The 26,253-nt window shown below is 37.0% G+C and overlaps 2 protein-coding genes across 5 annotated transcripts; both read right to left on the reverse strand.

Annotated features, from left to right (window-relative positions):
• Positions 1–835: 835 nt before the first annotated feature.
• On the reverse strand, positions 836–13,254 carry LOC141666851 (NEDD8-specific protease 1). 4 transcript variants are annotated; one of them, XM_074473067.1, is made up of 2 exons: positions 13,118–13,254; positions 836–1,783 (listed from the first exon to the last, which is right to left on the reverse strand). In XM_074473067.1, the coding sequence occupies exon 2, from the start codon at positions 1,767–1,769 to the stop codon at positions 1,086–1,088; it is 684 nt and encodes a 227-aa protein (XP_074329168.1). In that variant the 5' UTR covers positions 1,770–1,783; positions 13,118–13,254; the 3' UTR covers positions 836–1,085. The 4 variants fall into 4 exon arrangements, with proteins under 4 accessions (XP_074329168.1, XP_074329166.1, XP_074329167.1 ...); XM_074473065.1 differs by lacking the exon at positions 836–1,783 and adding an exon at positions 1,791–11,195; XM_074473066.1 differs by lacking the exon at positions 836–1,783 and adding an exon at positions 1,791–11,244.
• On the reverse strand, positions 9,695–10,230 carry LOC141665787 (uncharacterized). Its single transcript, XM_074471767.1, has 2 exons — positions 9,826–10,230; positions 9,695–9,709 (listed from the first exon to the last, which is right to left on the reverse strand). Exons 1-2 carry the CDS (start codon positions 10,228–10,230, stop codon positions 9,695–9,697), a joined length of 420 nt encoding a protein of 139 aa, XP_074327868.1.
• Positions 13,255–26,253: the final 12,999 nt, after the last annotated feature.

The following is a 26,253-nucleotide window of genomic DNA, read 5'->3' on the forward strand; positions in this document are numbered from 1 at the left end:
AAATGATGATTCTCACCGTAATACACATTTTGTAATGAATGACTAATTTGCGAGCTTTCAAGAAAATTACCACACCTCTGTTTAGATATTATGCTTCAAATATTGTTTACTTAATTATATTTAATTTATAGATGTTTAGATTAATTTTTAAAGTAAAAATATATTTTAGTATCATTTAGAAGCTATGTAATAGGATGGTTAGTAGGGTTATGGAATTAATTATAGGCATGTTAGTTTTAGTGTATTTTGTGAAACCTATATAATGGCTACCTAGATTACTATTTTTATACATGAGATAATGGAAATGCAGTTCTCCGCAACAAAATAGGTGTCTTTCACACTAATCTATCCAACAACCTCACAATATCAAAAAATGATCCTTGTACATTGTTCGCGTAACTACCCAACACGAAGATATGATTATGGTGATCATGATCAATTAACCATAGTTGTTCATTTTGGAGTGGTGCAAAGGTCAGGGAAAAGTGAGTGGATTCATCAGGTAAAAGTTGATGGTTGTGATCGTATGCAACGAGGGGTCGTTGTGGATGATTTTGATCTATGCTTCTGATTTTCGATAATGCAGGCGAATCGGATGAGGAGGTTCTTTTGCTGTTCTTATTCAGGAGGGGCCTGGATAAGAATGGATAATTTCCACCTGCCCCAAGTTTAATTCTACGAGAAGTAAAGATTATCTCAATGGCTCCCCGTTATCTCATCTGATTTTATTTCACTTCTAATTATGCTGGCTGAGAATATACTGAGAGGAACATGTTCCCAAACATGAATTCCAAACCCACAGGCCCAGACCCACTAATCAAAAAAACACAGAAAGTCCACAGACACTGTCCTTGTGATTATTCTGAATACTACTCATGCTGTCATGCATGATCAAGTGTCAACCTCTGCTATGTAGGTCAATCAAGAAGTTCAGATGTGATTCTTTATAGATTGCAAGCATAAAAACATTGCAATGAAGTCGGCAAATTCATCAGAAATCGATTGTTAACTACATACAGATTGCATGGGGGGGGGGTGATTAATTTGTTACAATTTTCATTTAACATGCTTACTTTTAAACTCATTTATTTTTCATCTCTAAAACTGTTCATCAACCCTAGTACCTCTTTGCGCATCCCATGAACAAGGGATGGAGTAACCTGCTGCTCCACAGAAGAAAACCACAAACCCCCATCTTTTGGTCTACTGCTAATGTACCAGAACCAGATGGCTCGTGCAATTGCTAGAACATACAAGCCACAGTCATGACCATTTTCTTGCTGGGGAGTTCTTGAACATTCCACAAAACGCCAACAAGATGTTGTATTAGAAGACTCCATGTGTGGAACAACTGCCTCATAGAGCCGCTTAGCATGGCATGTGTTATACCTTCCAGAACTATCATGATGCACATATAAATTGGCATTTCTCTCAAAAGCAAGCAAGCTCCAATGATTTCCACCTTCAGCCTTTGTCAAGTCAATATTATCATTGACTGGAAAAAAGACCAGCTTCTTTTCGGGTAGATTTAGGGGTTTCACAAAATCTTTAACGCTTTCAACATCAGGGCAATTTGTTATCCAGAATGAAATTGAAGGTGAGACCAATAGGATATCTGGTGAAGGATACTTTGAATGTAGATAGCTAAAATAGAACTCGATGATTCGATCGTTAAGAAAATGTGGCCCATCTAGAATGCGTAAATCTGATCGCCTAAGTACCACATCATTGTAGCTCAGAATCATCTCATCCTCTGAAGTTTTTGCCATTTGTTAACACCTAACTGTAAATTTTAAAAAGCCAAATTATTTCTACCAAATACTATCAAAGAAATGTGAGATAGTAGAGAACTGTTTGCTGTAGCAGCTTTCAAATTAAGCAGGCCCCACAAGCAGGAAAGGAACTTAACAATAAGATATGATATGGTTGGACCTTAGGAACCTTAACCTTTCTGAGCCTACTAATGTTAGTTGGTGGTTGTACAAATATATTGAATGCCACATTTTTTACAGCAAATATTTCTCAGTCATACTTAGAAATTAATTTCATTCCAACACTAACTGTTTATCCATGTTTAATTCACTTGTCAATGAAAGTAATAAGTAACACATATTAGCTGTTATTGAGATTCTAAACATAATTATTAAACACAAAGGTTACTGTTCATAGAAATTTGACAAGGTAATAGTATCATATTGGCCAATGGCATAGATGAAAAGCAGGCTCTATTGAAAATATCTAGACATAAAAAGGGATGAAGTGCAAGCAGACTATGTGCCATGTGGAGAGTTATGTTCCAGGAAAACCAAAAACTTATACGACCAAAAATGCCCCGCTTATGAAGATTACAAAGGTTGTCCATTTAAAGAAAATGAGCTAGCGTGAGGGAAAACATAACTAGGCCTACATATGAAGAGTACAAAGGTTGTTCATTTAAGGAACATGAGGTACCGTGTCAGAGAAAACATAACTATTAACTAACTAATAACCTAGGAGCAACCAACGGAAACATAACGCAAGTGAAGAACTGTACATTGGAGATCTCCACATGTTTACACAACATAACAGTTATAATTTAAACCAACATCAGATTTTCCTTATTCTTAAATGTTATATAACGAATTTCGACAATCGTGAGGGATTTAAAACAATAAACTCTGAGCCAGTTTTGTCAAGTTATCATACATATATATTTTTTTACAAACACTCACTTTTGGCACCTTTTTCCAACAAATTCCTCCAATGATTACAACCCCTAAAAGTTAAACATCTTACCTTTTGATAATGTGTCACCAATATTTTTACGAGCTAGTAATCAACTACTAGCATAGTCACATTCTGTCCCACAAAAGAAATTGGCACCACTTGCAAAAGAGTGCCAACTTTTGTCATTCCAAGTTAGCATCCCTTTGGCATCCTTGCAACTCCACTCAGCACATGAACTTCTCTATACTTTAAAATTGCTAAAACATTAAAATCAAGAACTCTGATTGCCTAGGACAATGTATATTTAAGGAAACAAAAGTCTAAAAGAGAATGGGAATTCCGCCCCACCTCTTATTTACTACGCCTAAAACTTAATACTAAATTTCAAACATGTACTGGTATTGCAGCAGCAAATACACTAACCAGTCGTTACTTAATTCCACTTAAACACTAAAGTTTCATCAGATATCAGTCCATCCCACTAATTAAATCCATAACTGATCCGACATAAATATTAGCTTTAAGTAGCAAATTGATGTACCAACAATATTATTATATTATTAGACTATAATTTTAGGAGATTGTCTCTTTGCTATAATTTTGCCAACCCCTTCAAATGAGTTTGTTGTCTTGTATTTATACCAAGTCCTAAATGGGTTTTTTCCTTACAAAGTGGGCCTTCTGAGCTTTACATTATGTTTCACAATTATCCTAACTATAATTCATTTGGGCCCTATTGTCCTGGTCCAATATTTGTCCCCCTCTGAGTTTGCGCAATATCTTTAGATTTGCGTTTTTCTACTTCTTCACTTTTGCGCTTTGAATTTTGAGATTTTGCTTCGGTACCTGAATGAAGTTGGTGATCGGATAGGGTAATAAAATGAAATGGGATGATAAGAAAAAAAACAAACAAGAAAATAAAAGCAATTGTAAACTTAAGATAGAAGTGAAATTTGTGTGTCCGAAAAAGAAATAAAAACAATGTTTTCTTGTTGTTGCTCTCTTTCCTTTTTCTTTTTTTTTAGGACATATATATAGCTGTTCATGTGTGTTTTTGAATTTATTTTTTCAAGTTTCTTTGCAGATTGGCGGACTAGACTCTTCGGTTTCCTCCTAGGCCATCTAAAAAGCAGCTGTTGCACGCCCTCCGTTCACAAACCGCTTGTAAGTTATCATCTTTCTCTCTTTTATTTTCCTTCTTATCTGTGAGTCAATCGTACTTGTCTTTGCGAACTTAAAATGGCCGACTTTTCCTCATCGTCTTCTTCGCGTAGTGCTTCCAATCGGGATCCTGGGAAGCGACCCTTAGAGGAGGGTGATGAAGAGTCTGTTTTGAACTTGGATAACCTTGAAATTCCGGATTTAGATCGGTGTGGATCTTTTGATTTTCTAGAGAGCGATGAGTTTCTAAGGGGTATGCCCGCCGGTCCTTTGCCTTCTCCACCCCTAAGTCCTCGTACCCTAGATTTCAGGAATAGGGTAGTCGAGGAGAGCCTTCATCTAGGTAGGGTCGAGTTTGAGAGTAAGCCTAGTCTGAATTATCTTAGTTATTACATCACCGCCGACCCTCCTGTGAGCAAGTTGAAGAGTTATATCGACCTGGCTAATGGTTATCGGTACCGGGTGCCGACAGCTGATGAGAGGGTTTGGATGATGCCCGAGTTCGGAATGCATGGAGTTACAATGATTATGTTTCAATTTGGTCTTCGTTTGCCGATGCATCCCTTCTTCCTGACGATGTATGAGGCTATCGGGTGCGGCCTTGGGCAGTTGACGCCGAATTCTATTGCTCAGTTAAGTGGTTTCGTGGCATTATGTTGTGATAAGGGTCGACCGCCGACTCTGAAGTTGTTTTATCTATTTATGTTGTGCGTTATTATAGCGGGCAAGTATACTTCGACTCTCGTCATAAGAGGATGAAGATTGTTAGCGTTAGATCGTCGAACTCCGGTTATCACACTCAATGGTTGTTCGTTGGGGTCCTGATTTGGTATTTGTAAAACCTAGTGGGAGAGTTAGTCAGGGTACGATCGATTATTTGAACAACTTGGAGAAACATGATACTGCTTATCTCGATGAGTTTCATGGGTCGAGAACGTGGTATACGCATTTAGACTTGAAGGATTCTGGCTTTTTGGAAATGCATAATTGTAAGGAGGGATGTCTTATTTATTGCTGCCCCTAATTTGTTTATGTGATTTGTTTTGTTTTTGTAGTTGTTAACTCTTGTCTGTTTGTTTTTATATGGGTATATATAGAGTCTCTGATTCGCTTCTTTTTACTTTTATGTTTCAGTGGCAGGAGCTTCTTTGAAAAAGGTTTTAGACGGCGGGGTTCGAGAAGGGATGGATAAGGCAAAGAAGCCTTCTGATGCGGCTAAACCTGGACCGTCGGGGTTCCTCATTCGGTTTCTATAGAATTGCTCGATGATGAAGGGAATAAGGTGGTCGAAGATAATGAAAGGGTTGTGTCGGACATCGTCCGTGTGGAGGTTAACCCTTGTAAGCGTCTTCGTAGAGAAGAAGATGAGGTCTTGGTTGGTGGTCAGGAGGTTGTTGCCGAGGGAGTAAACAAAACTTTGACGGTTGCTGGAAACAAGGTTTTTATGGGGAATACTGTCGACCCGCGCTCTAAGAAGGAGGTGATGAGGGTCGAGATTCAGCCCTCTGAACGATGGACGGGTGGATCCACCATGCCTTTGAGGGTGCTTAATCTTTTCAATCTTCCTCAAGATTCGGTGGCGTATGAGGGTCGAAGGCGTGAGGATCTTGTTGATCGATGTAAAAGTCGAGCTGGACGGGTATGCGTACTTCCTTCTTTCAACATCACTTGCCAACTATATTCTATGTTTATTTACTTCATCATCATTATTTTTTTTTTGTGAAGTTCCTTTCCGATTTTATGCACATTGTGGAGGATTACAAGGCTGATGTCGATGGCGAGGCTCGTTCTAAGTTGAGGTTGAGATTGCTGCTCTGAAGGGGGAAAAGAAGAAAATCGGGGTTGGTTTTGCAGAGCTCGAGAAAAGGGTGGGTGATTTGGCTAAAGCCAATACTGCGTTCTCGAGGAAAATTGCAGAGATGGAAGCTGCTGAGAAGACGTTGAGTGACAGGGTGCAGGAGCTCGAGGGTCGACTTTGCGAAGTCGAGAAAGAACTTGATGAGGAGAAGAACAAGCGTCAAGGCTTGGATCGACAGGTTGAGGGGATGGATAGCTCGTATAGGTTGATAGTAAAGGAGAATGAAAATTTGAAGCGTGAGGTAGAGAAAGGTGTGGAAGATATCGCCGATGCTTTAGGCGATGGTTATGGAAGATGTTATCGACGGATGGAGGAGGCTGGTTTCGCTGTCGAAGGTCATGCTTTCGAGGATTATCTTCGGGATCTTGCGTCGAAAGGCAACGATGCGTGAAGGCGGGGTATGCCCCGTGGATCTTTGTAATTGAATTAAGCGTTTTTATGAATTTAAGAATTTTATTGATGGCACCGGATGATGGATTTGTAGTAAGTATTAGACTTGGCAAGTTTGGGTAATTTTCAAATATATGCTCCATGATCTAGTTTATTATATTGATTGCTTTATCCTCTTCCCATCACGAGTCTGAAATATTAAGCCATTTATCGAATTTGAAGTCACCGGAGTCTGAAAGATTTGATCTTTCCCGGCATATTGATGTGGGTAGCCTGTATGAATATCTGTCTGAAATTGAATAGCCTTGAATCTTTAGTTGCCTGTCTAGATATTTTCAGATTAATCTATGAACCAAAGCTTATTCTAACCTATATTCAGAATATTAGCTGCATAAAAATTATAAGAAATATTTATGTTGGTGAAAGTTTTCGAGGGTTATCCTTTTGTTTTTGCTGCTTGTGCAAGAGATAAAGTAAACCGATATTTATGGTCCTTACTTCTTGAAATAAGTTAAAAGCATTCATTTGTCATAACTTAAAGTCAACCTTGAAGTCTTTGGGCTTGACCTTTTTGTTGAAGTATCTTGCAGTTTTTTCCTGCTGGGCGATCATCCGCATTCGGGCCTTGTTTCTTCTAGCAAATCATTGTGAAGTCGTAGACCTTCGAGGGATAAAACAGGGTCGAACACATCGATCCGTGGTGAAATTAGACTTGTCTCAACGGGTATGACAGCGTCAACTCCGTAAGCAAGGCGGAAAGGAGTTTCACCTGTTGCGCTTCGGGGGGTTTTTCTATACGACCACAACACATTCGGGAGTTCGTCGACCCAACACCGGGGTATTTCTTCAATTATTTTCTTCAAACCTTGCAGGATGGTTCTATTTGTTACTTCCGCTAGTCCATTAGCTTGAGGGTATGATACAGATGCCTTGATATGTTGGACTTTTAATTCAAGCAGGGCCTTCTCGAACTGCTTCCCTACAAACTGAGTGTCATTATCAGAAACTAGGATTCTGGGGATCACGAAGCAAAAGACAATATATTCCATAAAGAATTCTATCATTTCCTTTTCTCGGATCTTGGAGAGGGGTTTTGCTTCAACCCATTTGGTTGTGTAATCAACAGCGACTACGATGTATTGGCACTGATTTTTGGATTTTGGAAAGGGACCCACAATATCTATTCCCCATTGGAAAAAAGGGGCATGGACTGAGTATCGAATTTAGCTCGGTCGTGGGTCGACGGTTTACATTTCCATGAAGTTGACATGCTTGGCATTTTTTGACATAATCTTCACAGTCCTTTCGAATTGTGGGCCAGAATAGACCTTGTCTGATTATTTTAAGGGCTAAGGATTTCCCTCCTAGATGCTCACCACAGATTCCTGTATGTATCTCAACAATCGCTTGGAGAGCTTCTTCCAGAGACAAGCAACGGAGTAGTGGTTCAGAGAGAGCACGTCGATATAACGCTGAACCCACGACACAGTAGTTTCTGGCTTTGAACATAAGTGCGCGAGCCTCCGTTTTATGCTCAGGCAGCTTGTTGATGATGTAGTCGAGGAAAGGTTGGCGCCAATCGAGCTTAGTCGGGATCTGATTAACTGACACTTCGTCGATGGAGGGGGTCGCTAAGACATCGACGTATATCGGGCTGAGGTTAACAGGAAGATTGGATGACGCCAGTTTGGCCAGAGAGTCGGCCCACTGGTTCTCCTCTCTGTCGACGTTTGACATTTTCCATGAAGAGAATTTATTAAGTAGCTCTTGTGTTCTTGTCAGGTATTGGGCCATCATTTCATTATGTGTCTTAAATTCACCACTTATCTATCTTGAGACCAATTGAGAATCTCCAAATATATCGATGACCTCTGCTTCAAGATCGGACGCGAGCTTTAGTCCTGCGATGAGTGCCTCGTATTCAGCCACATTGTTTGTGGCGGAGAATCCGAATCTGAGGGCTTGTTGGATTTTGAATCCTTCTGGACTGATTAATATAACCCCCGCTCCTCCAGAGTTGGATGTCGAGGAACCATCTACAAACAAAAGCCACGAGCGTGATTGGTCGTCCTCTGGCTTTTGTGCTTTGGATTTGAACTGGCATTCAGCGACGAAATCTGAGAGAACCTGGGCTTTGATCGCCATTCGAGGTTTGTACTCGATGTAGAATTGGCTTAGCTCTATGGTCCAGGCTGCAAGCCTGCCCGTTATGTCGGGCTTGTGCAGAATCCTTTTCAGAGGTAGATTGGTGAGAACATGGATTTCTCTTGCTTGAAAATAATGCCGGAGCTTTCGGCTCGCGACAACAAGAGCGTATACGAGCTTTTCAACTTGTGGATACCTTGTTTCCGCGTCCCGAAGCGAGTGACTGATGTAGTATACAGGGATGTCTTTTCCTTCATCGACACGAACCAATACTGCCGCAACAGTTTCGTCAGAGGCCGAGAGATACACTCGTAGCGGCTCGCCAGTTAAGGGCCGAGTTAAAACTGGGGGATTTGTTAAAAATATCTTTAATTCCGTAAAATTCTTTTCACAATCTTCATTCCATTCAAACTGTGATGATTTAGAAGCTTTCTTCATTGCAGAGAAAAAGGGGAGGCACCTCTTCGAGGATTGAGGGATGAACCTTCGAAGCGCGGCTAGACACCCGGTGAGTTTTTGTAGGTCTTTGATGGATCTTGGTTTGTCCATTTCCAGAATTGCTTTTGTCTGAGCTGGGTCGGCCTTGATACCTTTCTGGGTGACCAGGAACCCTAAGAATTTACCCGCCGTAAGGCCGAATGAACATTTTGCTGGGTTCAGTCGCATGTTGTTTTCCCTTGCGTTAGTGAACGTTTCTCGAAGATCTGTTACATGATCTGAGGCAACTTTTGATTTTGTAATCATGTCATCGACGTATATCAGCATGTTCTTTCCTATTTGTGAGGAGAATATTTTATCCATCGTCTGTTGAAAAGTGGCACCTGCATTGATTAATCCGAAGGGCATCACCTTGTAACCGAAGACTCCCCTATGTGTGATGAACGCGGTCTGTTGCAGCGAGTGTCGTGCCACGACCTCCGGAATCCCGGGCATGTCTTTCGGATCCCAAGCAAAAATATCAGAGAATTCCCGGATAAGGTTCGTGATCTCTTTCTTAATATCTGAGGAGAGATTCTTGCCAATTCTTGTTGTTTTATCGGGGTTTCCTTCAAATACTTCTATATCTTCGGTTTCCTCGAGAGGAGAGCATGAATTGCTCGTAGATGTGTCGATCAATTCTCTTGGATCGATATCAAGTACTTGATTGACCTCTAAATCCTCGTCTGTCTTTTTCCTTGGAGAAACAGTGGTTAAGTAACACTGCCTAGCCGTTGCTTGATCACCTACCATTTCTCCTATACCAAAATCTGTAGGGAACTTCATTTTCAAATGGGAGATGGAAGTTATAGCTCGAAGAGCGGTGATCGTCGTTCGTCCCAATATTGCATTGAAACTTGAGGATGCACTGATCACGTGGAACTTGACCATCTTCCAAATCTGGCATGGGGGGAACCAAAGAGCACCGGCATGTCGACTGTTCCAACTACATGTACCTCATTCCCTGTAAACCTGTATAAAGGAGTTCGAACATTCTCCAGGCGTCGATCCCCAAGATCCATTCGGGAGAAGGCATGGTGGTATAGGACATCAACGGAGCTGCCATTGTCGACTAGCATCTTTTTTACCGTGTTGTTTCCCACTCGTGTGGTGATGACAAGAGCGTCCTGATGGCCCTCGATGAGACCAGGGCGGTAATCATCATCTGAGAAAGAAATGACAGGAGAAGGGTTTGTTCGAGGGCGCTTAGTTGTTGGTGGGTTGACATTAAAAACCCCTCGGGCATAGCTTTTTCGGGAATTGTGAGAGAGTCCCCCAGCTGCTATGCCACCAAAGATAACGTCAATTACCCGATCCTCTTCTTCCCGTCTATGACGTCGAGGAGAATCTTCCCGCTGTACATAATGCACTAGCTGTCCTCGGCGAATTTTCCCCTCGATGAGGTTACTGAGTTGAAAGCATTGTTCAGTTGTGTGACCAGTATCTTCGTGGTAATCACAGTATCTAGAGCTTGGAGGACGACCCGGTTTCATGGGTCTCGGTGGACAATAGTCCGGCTCTGTCTTTAGGACCGCTAAGATGGTCGTTTTTTCAGTGTTAAGCTTGGTAAATTCTTTCTCTGGTCGACTGCGGGTTGCCAATCCCTCTCTCTTCTGTCCCTTGGTGGATGGTCGACAGTACGACCAGGCGGTGATCGGCGACGCTCTTGACGTCTGTCACGCGCGGGAGATCGCGAACTGTAGTTGCGGCGTCGTTCGTATCTGGAGGAGCGCTTAGGAGACTGGATGCAACTCACTGCCTCTTTGATGTGGATAGCACCACAAAAAAACAAAAACAAGAAGAAAAGGATATTTCAATGAACACGATCAATCCAGAAACGTGAACTTTGAATCTCAAATTCCTTAGATCAATCCAGAAACTAAGTAATTTGAATCTAACCTTCAAAACAATCCAGTAATTGAAGTTTAGAAGAAAGAAAACTAATCATAGTTTATCTCAAAACATAATCATCACATATATCTTAAAAGATTACATGAGAGGGGTATTTATAGGCTTAACCAATAACCTAAACCCAACAGAATTCCAAGAGAAATTCAATATCAGCTTGAATTAGCCAATATCTGAATCCTTTCAGGAAACAAATTTAAAATCCAAATCCAAATAGAAAACATATAAAAACATAATCCAAATAGGAAAATAAAATCCTAAGTGCTTAAAGCAAGAAAAACCCTTTCAAGTGAAAGGTAAAAACTTGCAAGCCAAAAGTCGAATTATTAATTATATAAGCCAAAATAGGTCAGCCCATGCTGGTTGTTGAGCTGAGTGGCAAAGCTTCATCCGTTCCTTCATCATGCTTTGTTGTCCAAGTAAGCTTTGTGACCCATATTTGTCTCTTGTCATTGTCAAACCCCATTGTAGTGAGCAACAGATTAATAGGCTGATCCTCAACCAAATTTCCTTTCATATTCACATCACTCTTGGAGCATCATGCGGTGTTCTATAATTTGAAATGCTGCTTGTAAGGTTTTCGGTCTTTTCTCAAAGATCTCCTCTAAGAGTAATCCATGGCGGCATTTATCAATACAAATATAATGACTCTTTAAAACCGTAAAAAAGAGCTTATCCTAACTCCTAACACATGATATTCATCTCCGCAATTCACAACAGTCAGCGGGATTTCTTACCTCTAAAATGCACTAATCCAGGCGGCTATTTAATAAAAGTTTTAAACAAATAAGCTTACACAAAATTGACAACATAGCTAGAGTTAATTGGCACACAATAAAACCTGACACATGATATTTACGTGTAAGGGTGTTATTCTGGGTAATCCTTACAACTATTAAAATATAAATAACATGTACACAGAGATATTAATAAGTTAAATAATTCACTTGTCAAAGAAAGTAGTAAGTAACACATATCAGCTGTTTTTGAAAATCTAAACATAAATATTAACCACAAATGTTACTGTTCATAGAAATTCGACAAGGTAATATTATCATATTGGCCAATGGCATATATCAAAAGCAGCTCTAATGAATATCTGGACATAAAAAGGCATGACGTGCAACCAGATTATGTGCCATGTGGAGAGCTATGTTCCAAGGAAAACCAGAAACTTAAGAGGACCAGACAAGGCCTGCTTATAAAAATTACAAAGGTTGTCCATTTAAAGAAAATGAGCTAGCGGGTGGGAAAACATAACTAGGCCTACATATGAAGAGGACACAGGTTGTTCGTTTAAGGAACATGAGCTACCATGTCAAGGAAACATAACTATCAACTAACTAATAACCAAGGAGCAATCAACAGAAACATAATGCGAGTGAAGAATTGTACATCGGAGATTTCCACATGTTTACATAACATATTATTATTATTTAAATCAACATCAGATATTTCCACATTCTTAAATGTTATATGACGGAGTTCCACAATCGTGAGGGATTTAAAACAATTAACACATTCTGAGCCAGTTTTGTTTGTCAAGTTATCATACATATAAAAAGTTTATACTCTCACTTTTGGCACTTTTTTCCATTAAATTCCCCCGATGATTAAAACCCTGAAAAGTTGTGTGTAAAGTTAAACATGTTACCTTTTATAATGTATGTCACCAATATATTTACGAGCTACTAATCAACTACTAGCATAGTCACATTCTGTCCCGCAAAAGAAATTGGCACCACTTGCAAAAGAGTGGCAAGTTTTGTCATCCCAAGTTTTGGCATCCTTGCAACTCCACACACCACATGAACCTCTCTATACTTTAAAATTGCTAAAATGTTAAAATTAAGAACTCTGATTGCCTACGACAATGTAAATTTAAGTAGAAGAAAGTCTAAAAGAGAATGACAATCCCGCCCCACCTCTTATTTACTCCGCCTAAAACTTAATTCTAAATTCCAAACGTATAGTATAGCATTGAAGCAGCAAACACACTAACCCAGTCGTTGTTCTAATTCCGGCAAAAAATTGAGTTTCATCAGATATCAGTTCATCTCACTAATTAAAACCATCATAACTAACCCGACTCGAATATTAGATTTCCGTGCAAATATAATGACTCTTTAAAACCGTAAAAAAGAGCTGATCCTAATTCCTAACACAAGATATTCATCTCCTTAATTCACAAACAGCAGCAGGATTTCTTACCTCTGAAATGCACAATAACCCAGGCGGAAAACTAAGATTATAAAAAATTGACAACATAGCTAGAGTTGATTAGCATAGTAAAAATATTGACATCCTATGGGAGTTAATTGACGTGGCTCAAACACAGAGAATTAATGTTCGATTATTCTGAGTAATCCTTACAATTAAAAAGAATACAAATCAAATCACGTACACAGAGATAATTAATATTAATAATAAGTTAAAAAATGAGAAACTAAAATTGAGTAGGTAGTTACTTACCTCTGGGCTCTGGGTTTGAGGGGATCTGAGGATTAGCTCGTACAGATGCAAATACGTAGTACTTTACATTTTCTTTTCACAAACTAGAACAAAACAAGTGAGTACTGTTGTTTCAGAAAAAGAAAAAGAAAAAAGAAGTGAGTACTCTCAATTTTTCAATAAATAAATGTTTTGTAAAGTTTTTCTTTATTAGTCTGTTTAGTTCAACTAAACAAAAAAAACAAACTTCTAGTAATTCTTTTATTAAAATAAATCTATATTTTTTCTTTCAAATAAAAAATTACTATATTACTATTACATCCTTTATTATAGAAATTTGTAACTAATTTTTCTGTTATGCATTTATTTTATTTGTCATTTTCCCTCTTATGGATAAATAAAACCTAAGGATAAAAAGAGTTAAAAATAGCATACACGGATGCACTACAAGGGGAAGGAATCTAATCTTGTGGCATGTTCATGAGTATTATTCAGGGGTAAAACGCCCTCGGATCTAAGCAGTGATTTAGGTGTTTTTTCAAAAAATCGGGTCAAAATCGGGATTAGGCGGGCTAGGCGGTCAAAAATCGGTCTTAAGCAGTCTAGGCGGAAAATAATTAAAAAAAATATTTTTTTTTACGTTTTTATAATTTTAATTCATTAATTTCATAATTTTAATTAATATCATGTCAATTTCTAATATAAAGTATTGGTAAGAAGTAACAAGTAATCTATTATATTTATTTTCTCACTTAAAATATAAAAATAACATATTATAATTAATTTAAAAGTGTTAATTAAAATATAGCTAATATTGTAAACTCAATAATTAGTACATAACACATGTCAAATGTGTATATATTGTTTAATACCATTCTAATTTCTTTTTTCAAACAAATATTTGACATATCGATTATTATATAATTAAAATAAATTTAAAATAATATTTATATTCTTCCGATTAATCTCCGACTTGCCGATTAATCTCTCGAAGGTACCCTCATAGCCCTGGCACGCCTAGCGATTTCTGGAAGGCTGGTATTATCTCTGTGACTGTGATTCCACTATTCCATTATGATTGATGACTATGAATATCACTTCATATTAAAATATTAAAATAATTAAATAGATAAAAAATTTCTTCTTCGATTTTGAAATACTCATAAATTTAATATAACTACATCAATTTGATTTTATTTATTTTTTGATTATCAATTTAATTTTTTGTCTATATATAGGAAATTGCACAAAGATCATTTGTATTATTTTAAATTCGCATATTAGTGTGAGTATTTGTACGACTAAGTAAATGTCTTTTTCCGGCAAATTAGTTGTTCTACCCCAACTCCGTTGAAAATTAACTGACGACATTAATTTTGCAAGGCTATACATGTAATTTTATTAGGTAGATTGTCATTTAAGTTTGTTTTTCAATTAAAAAGTGTTAGGTCACACACACTGTAGAAGGGGGTTGAATACAGTGTATAGCACAATCAAATCGAATTCTAATAACACAAGTAACAGAAAACAGACTTTATTCAAAGCAATAAACTCTGTTACAATATGGAACTGTTCTCTCTCAGTGATCAACAAATATCACGAGAGCTGCTAGGGTTACAATGAATAATATTCTCGATAATGATAACACTTATAGTGTAAACCTATGTATGTGTCTATATACTACAAAGTTACAAGATAATCGCTAATTGATATGGAATATAATTCTGCTTTCTAAAATATATCAATCAGATATCTTTTCTTCCAAGTATTCCATTCTTCATAGAATTCATTCTTCATGCATATCTCTTCTTACGTTTGTCTTGATCTTCTTTCCTATTCAATCAGCCGCCTTCCTTATCTGAAAGTTTCCTTTAAGTCCTCATATTATCTCCTGATAAATATCTCCTGAACCTTAAGTACTGATAACTTAAGTTCTGACTTCAGTATAAGTGCTGATTTCAGTTAAGTACTGATTTGTCATGTTTAAGTAAGATCTGAAAACTAAACATAAATCATATTAGTCATGACATTATCAAATATATCTAACAATCTCCCCCAACTTATAAATTAGCATAATATACAAGTTTAACAGATATTTGATGATGTCAAAAACATTAAGTACAAATGTATGAGAAATTGACTAGATAACTACAACTTACAGTCCTTAAAGCTTTATCTACTTTAACTTCTGATAACAACTTCAGTCTGTATATATATCTGAATTTGAGCAATTGTAGATCTTGACTTGACTTCACTTTCTGATCTCTCTGATGTCAGGAGTTGTTCTGAGATAGTTTTTTAACAAACATCTCTCAGCATATCTGAGTTCATCAATCATCCTCCATTTAGCATCTTTGAGTTCTGCAGAATCTTCACCAGTTTGGAAGATAGCAGCCCTGAGATCATTAATTTTAGCTTTCCTTATGTCTTGATCCAGTCTGATCAAATATGCCTTGTCAGACTCAAGATTGAATTCTACAGCCTTATAACCCAGAAAGGTAGTTATAATCTTAGCAGAGTTAGGCTTCATCTCAACAATATCACCCTTGTGATCTCTATACTTTGGAAGATATGTGATGTCAGACTTTACAGAATAAAGTCTTTTCTGTCTCTGAATTTGAGTCTTCAAAAAGTTTGCAGTACTTTCTGTTATTCTGTCATTCACTTGAAGTAAGAATAAAACATGTTCCAATTCTTCAAAATATTTCAGTGGAATAGCATTTTCCCTTATATGGTAAACCCTACCATCTATCATGAAATATAACAAGATGTGTTCTTTCAAGTAGGTATGATAAACCATCTGTACAGATTCTAGTTGATTCAATCTTTCAGGAGTTGCTCCAACACCTGGTTCACTTAAGAAAGTTGGATCAGTGGTTGTGTTTTGTACTCTTCTTTCATCAGCACTACCCAATCCAGATTTATCTCTAGCTTCCTTTCCAGTAACCACTCTTGCTTCAAAACCACTTGCTGCAGTCTTCAAAGGTTGAGTCTGTTTGGCTTTAGTGAAACCTGGTAGGAGTAACCTTGAGGATTTAACATGAGCAATGTCAGAGGTTTCCTTTGATTTATCTTCTGATATCAAGTCAACTTGAGCTATATCAGAGGTTGCTTGCTTCATGGTTATATCAGAACTAACTATATCTTGACTCTGAACAACTTGAGCTATGTCAGAGGTTGTCTTAGAAATCTTTCTTGAAGTCAGAATTAGATCAGCATCTTCAACAGAAATTTCTTCATCCATAGGAGACACATAAACCTTTATCGGTTCACCAACTTTTTATTTGCCCTTGGACCTTGGATCTATCTGCAATTGTGATTTAGCCTTGGTTGTCTCAAGATTTGTCCTTTCTTTTATCATAATGCTTTTGACCTTAGGAAGTTTCTTTTTACCAACAGAAGCTTCAGATTTAGAATTGACTTTTTCTGACTTAAGTCTAGCTTCTTCTTTCATTAGACTCTCAAAGTCCATTCCTGGATTTTCTTTCAGAAATAACTGTCTTGAAATTTCTTCATCAAGATCCAAAAGTTCATCAGAACTTATCCTTTTACCAGTATCAGAGGTTATTCTTCTCCCAGTATCAGAACTTGTTCTATGACTTTTAGTTCCAACTCTTCTTGATGAGAGACTTCTACCTTGACCATGACCTCATTTGGACTTAATTTATTTCTCTCCCTTTTTTGGCATCAGCAAGTAAAAGAAGAGAGACAAGTAATTCCACTGAGGATTGGATTTCATCAAGTTGAGATTGCTGAGAAGCTTGATTTTTCAATATTTCATCAATCTGAGATTGTTGCTTCTCCTGGGTTTTCTCAATGTAAGCAACTATGTCAAAGGTAGGTTGGAAAAAACTTTTCTTTTCAATTTTCTTAGTCATTTCTTGCTTGAGTAATTCTTCCTGAATTTTATGCCCTCGGCATGAGTTGTTGAATGTAGACCTTGAAGATGTCTAGTACTCAATGCAGTAACGCATAGCTGTGTCTTGAAATCATCATTAATTAGCATATCATCAGCTTTTGCCAAGTGCTCAGCAAGAATTTTCTCAGATGGAACAAAAGTGACTGTGTTCCACTCCTTAGTCCACTCCTGTCCTCTAGGAGTTTCACCCCAAGGTACCGGTGCTTCCCTGTAACAAACTTCTTGAGTATCTCACTTTTGTGAACAGTTTGTTGAGGTGCATGTCCTGATGGACCAGCTGTATTAGCATCTTCTTTTATAGCAGCATCACCAGTATCATCAGCATTTGCAGCATCATAACTTACAGAGTCAACATCCTCTGATAAAAGAACAGTATGAGAGGCTATTAAGGCTTCAACATCATCCTCTAAGTGTTGATCTGCTTCCAAGTTCTGATCAACAGCCGTATTCTGATGCTCGCCTATAATCTGATCATCAATGTCTAGATGCAGAGAAGGTGTTGTAGACAATTCTGGAGTTTCATTAGCATCAGTAATTGGTGTTGTTGATGGATTAATTGGAGCTGTTGGAGCTTCTAAATAGAGAACCTCAGGCACAATTAGGTTGTGAATATCAATCTCAGCACTTGTGCCTGGGTCTGCAGTAGATACTGGTTCATTGACAGGAGACACAGGTGGTGTTGATACTTTATCTTGAGCAGTTTCCTGAGTTGGTGACAATGGAGGTGTAGATGCAGTGGCTTCAGCAAATTCTGGCTCTTTTGAGATCGGAGATTCCTGATCTCCTTCCTTAGCTGCTGCTTCCTCATCCTCTGAAACTGACTCAGCCATGTACCTTTGTGCTCTCTGTTTCTTGTATCTCTTTGAAGGTAGAGATTCCTTGGGAGTTTCATCTAAATACATCCTTCGAAGCCTTTTGAGAAGCTTAGATCCCCCAATACCAGTATCCTTCTGAGAAGAGACATTCTCAGCTTCTTTGACACCAGGTTCTGACACAAGAACCTGTTCCTCACTGTCTGACTCATCTCTCAGAACAATCCTCCTTCTCTTCTGTGGTGTCTGAGGTACAGTCTTTATCCTCTTGGGCTTTGAAGATGAAGGCCTCTCAGTATCTGCTGATGATGAAGGTTGAGATATCTGTGAAGTTTTGATATATGTTCTGATAGAGGGTTGAGTTGGCTGAGATGTATATGTGGTATGTTCTGATGGTTATTGTGGTGTCTGCGATTTGTTGGTGGGTTGAACATCAGGATAAACAGATCTGTAGGTTTGAGGATCAGCATTTACCAGGATCTGTTTTACATAATGAGGTATCTATAAGGGTCTAACGACCTTTTTCTTAAGGTCAGCATTTACCAGATCATTAAAAGCCCATTTTGCAAGTTTAAAGGGTGGAAATAAAGAACTGGCTAGTTGAGGGTCATCAGCACAACAAAAAGTATATATAAGCTGACAGAATCTAGCAAAGTATACTACATTCCTATCCTCTGTCATCCTATCCCCTATAAAGCCTAGCACAACACTTGCAAAATCAAAATGAGTTTGGTGAATAATAGCATACTCGATGTGTTGACTCATAATTGGAATGACATCAAAGTTGGAACACTTATTGGCGAATGCCTTAGTGATGCAGTCGAAGAAAAAGCTCCATTCCTTTCTGATATGTGCTCGTTTCAACTGTCCAAGCTTGGCCAAACTCTTCTCATACCCCAAATTGGCCATGAGCTGCTGGAGAACGGGTTCCTCCGGTGTTGAGAAAATGCAGCCTTCTGGTAAGTGAAGAGCTTTATGAACTGCTCCAGGAGTTACCACATGCTCAACATCATTTACTTCAAAAATAATGCTAAGAGTACCAGTAGTACCACCATTATCAAAATGCCCAGTCCGCCAGAACGTCCGAACTTGTTGGCTGGAAATGACTTGAGGCTGGGTCAACGCATACCCAATCTCACTGTGTGCTAGAAGATCTTGCACAAAGTGCAAATCAGATGGAGCTTCAACATGGTTTAAGATTGTAGCATAGTTGTTGGGTACAAACTTGGCTCCATCTATAATCAAATCCTTAGGTGCCATGAGAAAAATTAAGAAATAAGGTTGTCTGTAAGGTGTTTGATAAAATGTCTGTATGAAAAAAAACATCAGGAGATGAGAGAGAATAGAAGTAAAGAAAGAGAGATAAAGTGTGAAAGTAAATAAAAGATTTTACAATCTTCTCTCTCCTTTACTTATACACGGTAGAAAAAGTAACCGTTGGACACCTGTCAGACATGCAGCAGTAAAGGATAATTAATGGGCACGGGAATACAGTAATAATTACTTATCACATGCAGTATTTCAAGGAAAAACTGTTCCACTTACCAAGTAATCCCATTAATTAAGGTAGTTCAGTTTTAATTTAAAATTTAAAACTATTCCCACTTAATAAATTATTTTTAATGCGAGACCAATATTCTGTAAAAATATGACCAATGATAAAATGACCATAAGGAAACCAAGTAGCAAATATTTACACGTCAGAATCAGAACTTGATTTGTATCAGAGTTAAAATGGTCATCAGAATAAGGGTAAATCAGGATTTATAAATGCATCAGAATATCAAACGACTCAGAGAAAAAATCTTGCAAAAAATAAAATTTCATTAATATATTGAGCAAATACATTCCATGAAATTTAAATTACATCAGAAAAATACAAGATTGTCCTAAGCTACAAATCCTAACATCAACAGCTTTTGTCCTAAATTAAGAAGCCTGACAAAGCTGACGGTGAAGAGAAACAGGGAGCAGAAGTTATATGTTCTTCCTACTCTCAACAAAAAGAATAGCGAGACGAATGATTCACTCCTGCTGTCGAAGATGACGGAGATGTAGTTCTCTTCGAACTGTCAACAGATCACGTTTAATAATTTCTGGAAATTGAATCCAGAGATTGTGAGGGATGTTGTCGATAGGATATGGAGTTGGAATTCCATTAAGAAAGACATGTACTGTCTCAGTACCATAATTGTAAAACCAGCCAAACGCAGCCATTTTTGGTGATAAGAATAAGATGAGAGTGTGTATGGGAGAAAATGATAGATGTGCTGGCTGGAATGAAGTGTTGGTTTATATAACCAATGGAATGTCAGAAGACGCAAGGTAACTTTAATGATTATAGGTAGAAATAATTCTATCTCGTCTCCCTAGACTGATGAAAATAAAAACAGTCATTGGAAGTGAAAAATAGGATTTAATGCGCACATGAAACAAGTAAGAATTATTGTGCTTAGACATGTACCACTAACCCTAACTGTATTGACTGTTAATATCTCACCCAAACATATTCTGATTTTAAATAAGACTGTGTCAGATTTTAACCACAAATAAGTCAAGCAAAGAATCAGAGTGTAATATCAGAACTTAACAGTCATCAGAACATGATTTCTTAACTCAAAAAGTGAATGCCTATTTCTGCAATTCGTTACACAAATTCTAATTTCATTTCTTCAGAACTTTCATCAAAACTTTTCCTCAGAATTTATGCAATCTGACACATATACTGTTCATCTAAAATATCATTTATCACCACAGTAATTTTCATCATTCATATGGAGTGTATGTATGTGCAGTAAGCTAAATATCAGATAAGGATTAAAGTCTGATTCACTTCAGTACATCTTAGGAATAAGGCATAACTAAGAACTTTGCTCAATATCTGTCATGATTCTGAAGTCTACTTTAGAATGAGTTCATACATGGTCCATCTCAACTGTTTTGTGCTCATTTTATGCATCTTTTGAAATTCCATTTTACAGTGGCTTCTCAGTGTAAGTGAGTCGCGACTGCTTATCAGAATGTATGTTATTATCAGAGTATTTCTCCAGTAATCATAGAGTGTGAAAAATCACCAAGATAAATATTTATTTTGCTTTCCTGATGCATATTTCTTAATATCAGCAATGCACTTGGATCTTCCCTTCCACATTTTTTTACTCTAGATCTCAAAGGGATACCGAATTTTTATTTCTTTTTCTTTTCCTTTTCTTTTGATAAGTGAGGCTTATCAGCACTTAGTACATTCATCAGATTTACTAACATCAGAACTTAACAGATGAGAAGCATTATTCTAGTTTTTGACTTAGTAATAAGATGGACAAAGTAAACTTAACGAAGCTCAATATCAGAATTTGCTTGTGTCAATAGATTTCCACATAAATAATTACTTCTAACATGGGATTTGTTAGTATATTAAAGACTACTAAGTTAGCATCTAGCATATTTATCCTCATTGGATTGAATAATTGTGGCGCCCTCCAAACCCGGGTCGGAAGTTTGGGGTCCACACCACACAAAATATACATACACCTGTATAAGAAATATTATTTATAATGACCCTGCTTCACAAAACCACGGATCACAACAGGTTAAAGTATGAAAACAAGCCACAACCTTAATTTATTACATCGTACCAAATCCCAACTAATTTAACTTTACAACTGATAATAAAATCATTCTTACAATCTGACTATCTCTCTACCGCATGAAACTTCTGCGAGCTCGATCCAACTCAACTGGAACCTTAGCCCGTACTTTTGGACTGAGGACTTCACTATTATCCATATTCTTTTCAACTGTAAAATATATAAAAGAATCGCAAGGGTGAGCTAACGAGCTCAGCAAGTCTTAATAAGGATAACTGAGGTTAAGCAATAATCAAACGAAATGATTCAGAGGAATCAATTTTCTTTTTAACTAATCATTAGAATTGGATATTCATTTTAAGTTTTAAAACCAAGGTTAGGCTGCTGATCAGTCACGCACTAACCCCGAGCAAAGCACACAGCACTGCTCTAATTACTGGATCCAAGGCACACATTGGCCTAACTTGACCATTGGTATGGTCTGACCACGAATCTGGTCCACATATATAAAAATTATCCAATCCTAAAGCAGTTCAATACGATAAATAATATAATTCGATAACACAAGATCATAATCAATGATGATTAAACATTTGAATAAAATGTAAGGAAACTCATGGATATCACAAGGGTATATCAGGGTATATAAAAGAAACGGCTTTCAATCTGTAAAAGAATCAAGTATTAGACAAATAGTGATTTTTCGAGGTATAGTTCTTTGATTTTATGATGAATGGCTGGAGTATAAAAGATTCTGTATTTTTAAACAATTTTCTTCCAGTGTTTGGTGTTTGGTAGTTATACATTTAGGGAGTAGTATCATACTTGTGTGATTTGGTATCTTGAGGATCAACAAAGGGTGGTTTACAAAGAATAAGGCTTACGGCTCAAGATTAAGAAAAATCAGGGTTCAAGGGTAAATAGTCTAAAGCACTTGCAATTTAAAACAGGAGTTATCTTGCATATTAACAACATGTTATGAAACAGTTCGAAAATATTTGCGATGTATTTTGGAGAAAAGTTCAGAAATACTTGCCTTACAGGGCTTTACAACTATTACTGATCAACTCTGAGCCGACTCTGCCGCTCAGGCTTTAACGTTCAACCACTAGACCACATTAGATTCGACTTCGATACTCATGTTTTTCTGTTGAAACTCTACTGAGCTCGTCGACTGCTTACTAGGTCATCTTTAGTCCAACATCCATTTTCGGTTTCCCGCCTAGAACCTACAGGGGCGAAATACCCTATGTTAGACGCTCAGTTATGCTTGACATATCCTCGCTAACAACCTACCCATACTATAGCATATTCCGACTCGTAATTATTCAGGTTATAGTAACACAACCAACAATTAGGGTTTCACGATCTCGAAAATCGGTTCGGTGTTCGTTTTCGAAAAATACATATACTCTTTATTTTACGAAATCAGGGTTATCGATTTGGAAAAATACTTTATCACATCGTACAATCAAGTTTTGTATAAAACACACACACATATATATAGTCACTCGACATCACGATAATCATCGGATACGTTCCCGTATTTACGTAGTTTAGTTTCCCGGAAATCGGGCAGCGTCCCCTTTGTTTATCAGACTACCCGTCGAAACATCAATCGACGCCATAACCACAAAGTTCACATGGAGCTTGGTAAAGTGGCATTTCAAAGTTGACATCGTTGATAAATGATCATTCTAGTGTTTTCTTAAAACTCAACCTCTCAACATATCTTACATTTTCTAAATCACTTTCGTACTTTTGACTTTCCGTTTAAGAGTGATGGGCGGTGCTCATTTTTAACTTGGTTTCCAAACATTTAAACATTTCTTATCCATCAGATAAGACTTAAAAGTAATCTCATATATTCACGTATTATCACCTTTAAGTATTTAAACTTCAGATTCCACTCTTTTCAATTCGTTTATTAACTCCTCGGTGGTCTTAATTACATCTAATCCTTCATGTCGGCATAAGGCATCCGTTACCATACGGCTTTGCTTAGGTAGTTGTAAATGGATTAATTCAGAATATTTTGTTATCCTTGGTCAAAATTTTCATTCTTGAAGACTCAACGTATAATTGCTTTCCTTCTGATCTTTGAAGAAAAGTCTTTGGGCATTCCATGCAGGAATTCTGATTCTTTGAGTAGCTGAGGATGTTATCAATAAATACAATTTGCTTATCCAAGTACTCCTTATACAACATGTTCCTTAATTCCTTGTAGACAACTGATACACTTGTCATTTCACATAATATCACCGGAGCTTGCAATGCTCATAACTCACTTTAATCGTAATCTCTGGTATGTTCTCAAGTTGGATCTTAAGTTAATCCCCGAAACGTAACATACTTCTTGAATTATGTCTCGTAAGTAATTAATTCTTTATAGGGTCTCACTTCTTCTTATTCGTTGTTTTGTTAAATTCCTAATAATCAGTATATACTCTCATAATTTCATTTCTTTTTCTCCCTTAATATCACTAGTACACTTCATGATTCGCTTCTTGTAAAACCACTCCCTAGGTCTTCCTTATCCACTAGGCCTCCAATACTTCGCCTTAATTCTTTGACATGTCCAACACTTCCTAATCCATCTTGAAATTTCCTTCTTATACCTGGTTATCACTATTTTTCTTTAAATTTCCGTAAATCTTAGCATTTCTTCAATAAATTATATACTTTATATTGTGAATTCCCTGTGGGATCTCATTTCTTAATCCTTCTACTTGTAGTATCCAAGTGCTAGAAGAAAACCTGGGGATATCGTGGTCGTTCTCCTGGGTGCATAAATTTCCTCTTACTAACTGCTAACATCGTGATCCATTATCTTCTCTTGATATCTCTTTATCTTTCCCTTAACAACTTCGACTGAAAGGTCTTACTATCCCTCCATGCTCCTTTTGGATTATGAATTATGACTTCCAATTCCAACTTCTAAAAATTTCATAGATAATTCTTCTGGTACCGTTTCTATGTTCGTTATCTCCTTTTTGCTTATTGCTTGCCTTTACATTTGCTTTTCCTTGTGAGTACATACTTCAAACTCTTATAGTCCGTATAGATCTTACACCTTTCTCCATCCATACCATGTTTCCCAATCTTTCAAAATGAATATTATTACTTCTAGTCCCAAATTATGAGTAGGATACTTCTGCTCATAAGGTTTCAGTTGTCTGGATGCATATACAATAACTTTATTGTGCTGCATCAACACACATCATATTTCTTAATGAGAAGCATCACTATAAATCACCAAACCTCCTTGATACTTTTAAATTGATAAAACAGGTGCTGTAACCATTCCTTCATTTAACTCCGCAAAACTTTCCTTCACCTTCTCTACTTCACAAAAACTTCTTGCTTTTCTTGATTAGCTTTGTCAAAGGTATTGCAACTTTCAAGAAATCTTGCACAAATTTTCAGTATAACCGGTCCATGGTAAAACTTCTTACTTTTGTTGGTGCTTTTGGCCTTTCTTTATTCATAGTAACTTTAATTTCTACTGGATCTCCTTTGGTCTCCTCCTCACTGATTACTTATGCTTTCTATCATCAAAACTTTCACCTTGCAAACTTTACATACAACTTCTTTCTTCTCCGACTCCTCAGTTGTCATTAAATGCTTCGCATGGTTCTCCGTTGACTTTAAGTAACACAAATACAACTCATCCAGATATTCCTTAAAGATTTTGTCCATCAAATTTAAATATTATTAGTATATTGGTTAATTCAAATGACATCACTAGAACTTTATAGCAGCAGTACTTAGTTTTGGAAATTATCCTTGATATGTCCATAGGTTCAATCTACAATTGGTAACGCCCAATCTTAAATCAATTTTAGAAAATACTTTGCTTTTTCTGTTTGATCAAACAAATCAGTAGTTCGAGGTAACATATATTTACTCTTGATAGTAAACTTGTTGAGCTTTCTTTAGTCGTCGCATACTCTCATACTTCCATTTTCTTATTAACAATTAGTACCGGTGCACCTCATAGGATACACTGGGTCTAATCGCTTCTTCTTCTAGCATTTCTTGCATCTGCTTTGCTAACTTCCTCATTTTAACTGGTGCCATCTTGTGTAAGGCCTTGGTCACTGTGTAATATCCCATATTTTCAAATATTTATTATAATTATTTGGAATTATTATGTGATTTTTATGTGAATTTTGGTGAATTATCTGGAATTTGGAATTAATGTTTGGGTGTTTATATGTGATATTATTTGAGTACTTTAATTCTTATGTGCTCAGAATAAAATATAGATAATTGTGATATTTTTCTGGTATTTTTTTTGGACTATTATATGAATTTATAATGATTTATGTATTTATTAATTATTTTCTGATTAATTATAAAACTATTTTATAAAGCCGGGAATCGTCCAACCTCAACCGTTTTTTGCGTTTTTACAACCCGAAACTCTTTCAAAAACTCCTTCCTAACCTAATCTGGTAATTCCAGACATTTTCCGTGTTTTGACTTTTTCAATCCGGATAACGGTTTGCCCCGTACGAGTCCCGGCATAAAAAAAAATTGGATAAGATGATCATTTTATAGATCGATAAGAATCCGAATTCTTGAAAGGTGAGATAAAATTACTTTATTTCTGTATAAAGTATTTTATAGGAAGCCCAGTTTTGATAATTATCCATATCGGGTATTTAATTGTATCGTTATATAGTTACTTCGCGGCTAAGTAATCTATTTTTGGATCCAATGTGTAAATGTGATTCTAAATTATAAAATAAAATATGTGTATGGGTTCAGTTAGCTAAATATTATTTTATTACTAATCATATATGATTATTGGTGTCCGAGGATAATTTGTGTAAT

This window comes from Apium graveolens, chromosome 6, assembly GCF_009905375.1.
Source record: "Apium graveolens cultivar Ventura chromosome 6, ASM990537v1, whole genome shotgun sequence".
Taxonomy (NCBI): Eukaryota; Viridiplantae; Streptophyta; class Magnoliopsida; order Apiales; family Apiaceae; genus Apium; species Apium graveolens.

Coding starts and splice junctions, on each gene's coding strand:
- LOC141666851 (XM_074473065.1), bottom strand. CDS start 9,628: ATGGTCAAGTTCCACGTGATCAGTGCATCCTCAAGTTTCAATGCAATA.
- LOC141665787 (XM_074471767.1), bottom strand. CDS start 10,230: ATGAAACCGGGTCGTCCTCCAAGCTCTAGATACTGTGATTACCACGAA.